The 1,727-nt window shown below is 54.0% G+C and overlaps 1 protein-coding gene across 1 annotated transcript; it reads right to left on the bottom strand.

Moving 5' to 3' along the window:
• Positions 1 to 260: 260 nt before the first annotated feature.
• On the bottom strand, positions 261 to 1,278 carry LOC147959815 (uncharacterized). Its single transcript, XM_087535814.1, has 3 exons — positions 932 to 1,278; positions 776 to 849; positions 261 to 682 (listed from the first exon to the last, which is right to left on the bottom strand). The coding sequence occupies exons 1-3, from the start codon at positions 1,276 to 1,278 to the stop codon at positions 261 to 263; spliced, it is 843 nt and encodes a 280-aa protein (XP_087391940.1).
• Between the last annotated feature and the right edge of the window lie 449 nt (positions 1,279 to 1,727).

The following is a 1,727-nucleotide window of genomic DNA, read 5'->3' as shown; positions in this document are numbered from 1 at the left end:
GGGGACTACACCCAGTGGGTGCACTTTGCGTCCCCCCACCGGTTCTGATCCCACTCGACTGGCCCGTCGGAGTCGAGTGCAGGGAGTAAAAAAAAGAAAAGGGAGAGAAAATAGAACTCAGACCACAGTCGACTGCTAGCAGTCGACCGTAGTCTCGGGGACTACACCCAGTGGGTGCACTCAGCGTGCCCCCACTAGTTCAAAAATTCAATCGACGCACCCAGTGGGTGTACAGATGCAAAGATTTTCAGAAAGAGTCTTCAGGTAGCATATCCTAACAGAACAAGCAGCGACCAACTAACCTGAACGTTGCTCTGGAGAGCCGAGCTGGCATCGTAGGCGGCCTGGCTGGCGTCCCGCACCGTCTTCATCTGCTCCATCATAATGCCCGCCTGGCGTATGGCTTCCTTGGCAGCATTCACTTCGTCCTCTGGGACGTGATGGGTCACAAAAACCGAAGGCGGGTCGACAGGGACCTGAGCAGTCGACGAAGAAGGCAAGGCACTCGACAAGGGCACGGCGAAGGTAACAGAACCCCGATTGGCATCACCAGCGTCCTGAACGACTGGCTCCGTCCTCGGCATCGATTGTGGCACCTCGCTTGTAGGAACTTGCCTATTTCTCCTCGTTAAAGGCCTCTCGGGCTCTTCATCATCATCAGGGAGGTCAATAACGTTAGGGGCTGTTCAAAGTTCAATCGACAAAATCACATCACCCAATGGTACACATTGCAGTTGAATCGACCAAAATAAAGACAGAATGGCAGAAATCATACCCAGATTAGAAGTGACCGCATCCTCCATCACCTCATCATCGTCCCTGTAAGTTGAGGTCCCGGAAGTAGCAGCGCTGCCAGTTCCCAAGTCCGTCCGGTTAAAACGAGAAAAACAAGCAACACAAGGCGTCGAGTGAAGATAAAAAGAGAACTCATGCAGAAGCGACGGGGATGTCAATCTTAATCTTCGGCAACGCCTTCCGAAGCTTCGGCTCTGCGACTTTGGGATTCTTTGGCGCTTTCTCAGTCGGAGTTGGCGAAGAGGTCCGAGGACGCTTTGAAGACTGACCAGCTTGAGCAATCGCCTTTTCACGAGCGCTCGGCCGTTCTTGGTCAAGTTTGGACCGCCTCTCCCTATGAGGAGGTGACTCGACTTCTTCTTCATCACTCGGGTCATCGTTTTCTTCGTCCCCTCCATCGTCAGACTCCCACTCGCCATTGTCGCCGTCGCTCGCCTCTCCTTCCGGGTCCTGCTCCTGTTCTCCGTTGGGCATTGAATACATTTCAATAATGGCCTGAAAGAAAGCAGGGAGAACAAAGTCAGTCGACTCAGCATAGGCAGCCGCGCGAGTGGATTCAGATTACAAAACAAAAACTCAGAATCGGACCTTCTCTGGTACATGAGACTGGTCAAATGGAGGAACTCTCCTGGCTCCCCTGGGGTTGTCCTTGTTTCCGGTCATGCCCGACAGCCACTTCTCCAGTGTGTCGTCATCGACCTCCTCCGGGTGAATCCGAGTGGAGTCTTCAAGACCCGAATACATCCACATCGGGTGGTCTCGGGCTTGAAGAGGCTGGATGCGCCGCTGAAGGAAGACCTCCAAGAGATCCATACCGGTGACCCCGTCACGGATAAGCTGGACCACTCGCTTGACCAGCACCCTCACCTGCGCTTTCTCCTCCGGGAGCACCTTCAAAGGGGATGGTTTCCTCACTCGGTCCATGGTAAAGG

Source organism: Triticum urartu, chromosome 7A (genome assembly GCF_056163025.1).
Source record: "Triticum urartu cultivar PI428250 chromosome 7A, HENAU_Tu73, whole genome shotgun sequence".
Taxonomy (NCBI): Eukaryota; Viridiplantae; Streptophyta; class Magnoliopsida; order Poales; family Poaceae; genus Triticum; species Triticum urartu.
Note: the sequence above shows the minus strand (reverse complement) of the source record. Positions and strands in the feature narration are given on the sequence as shown.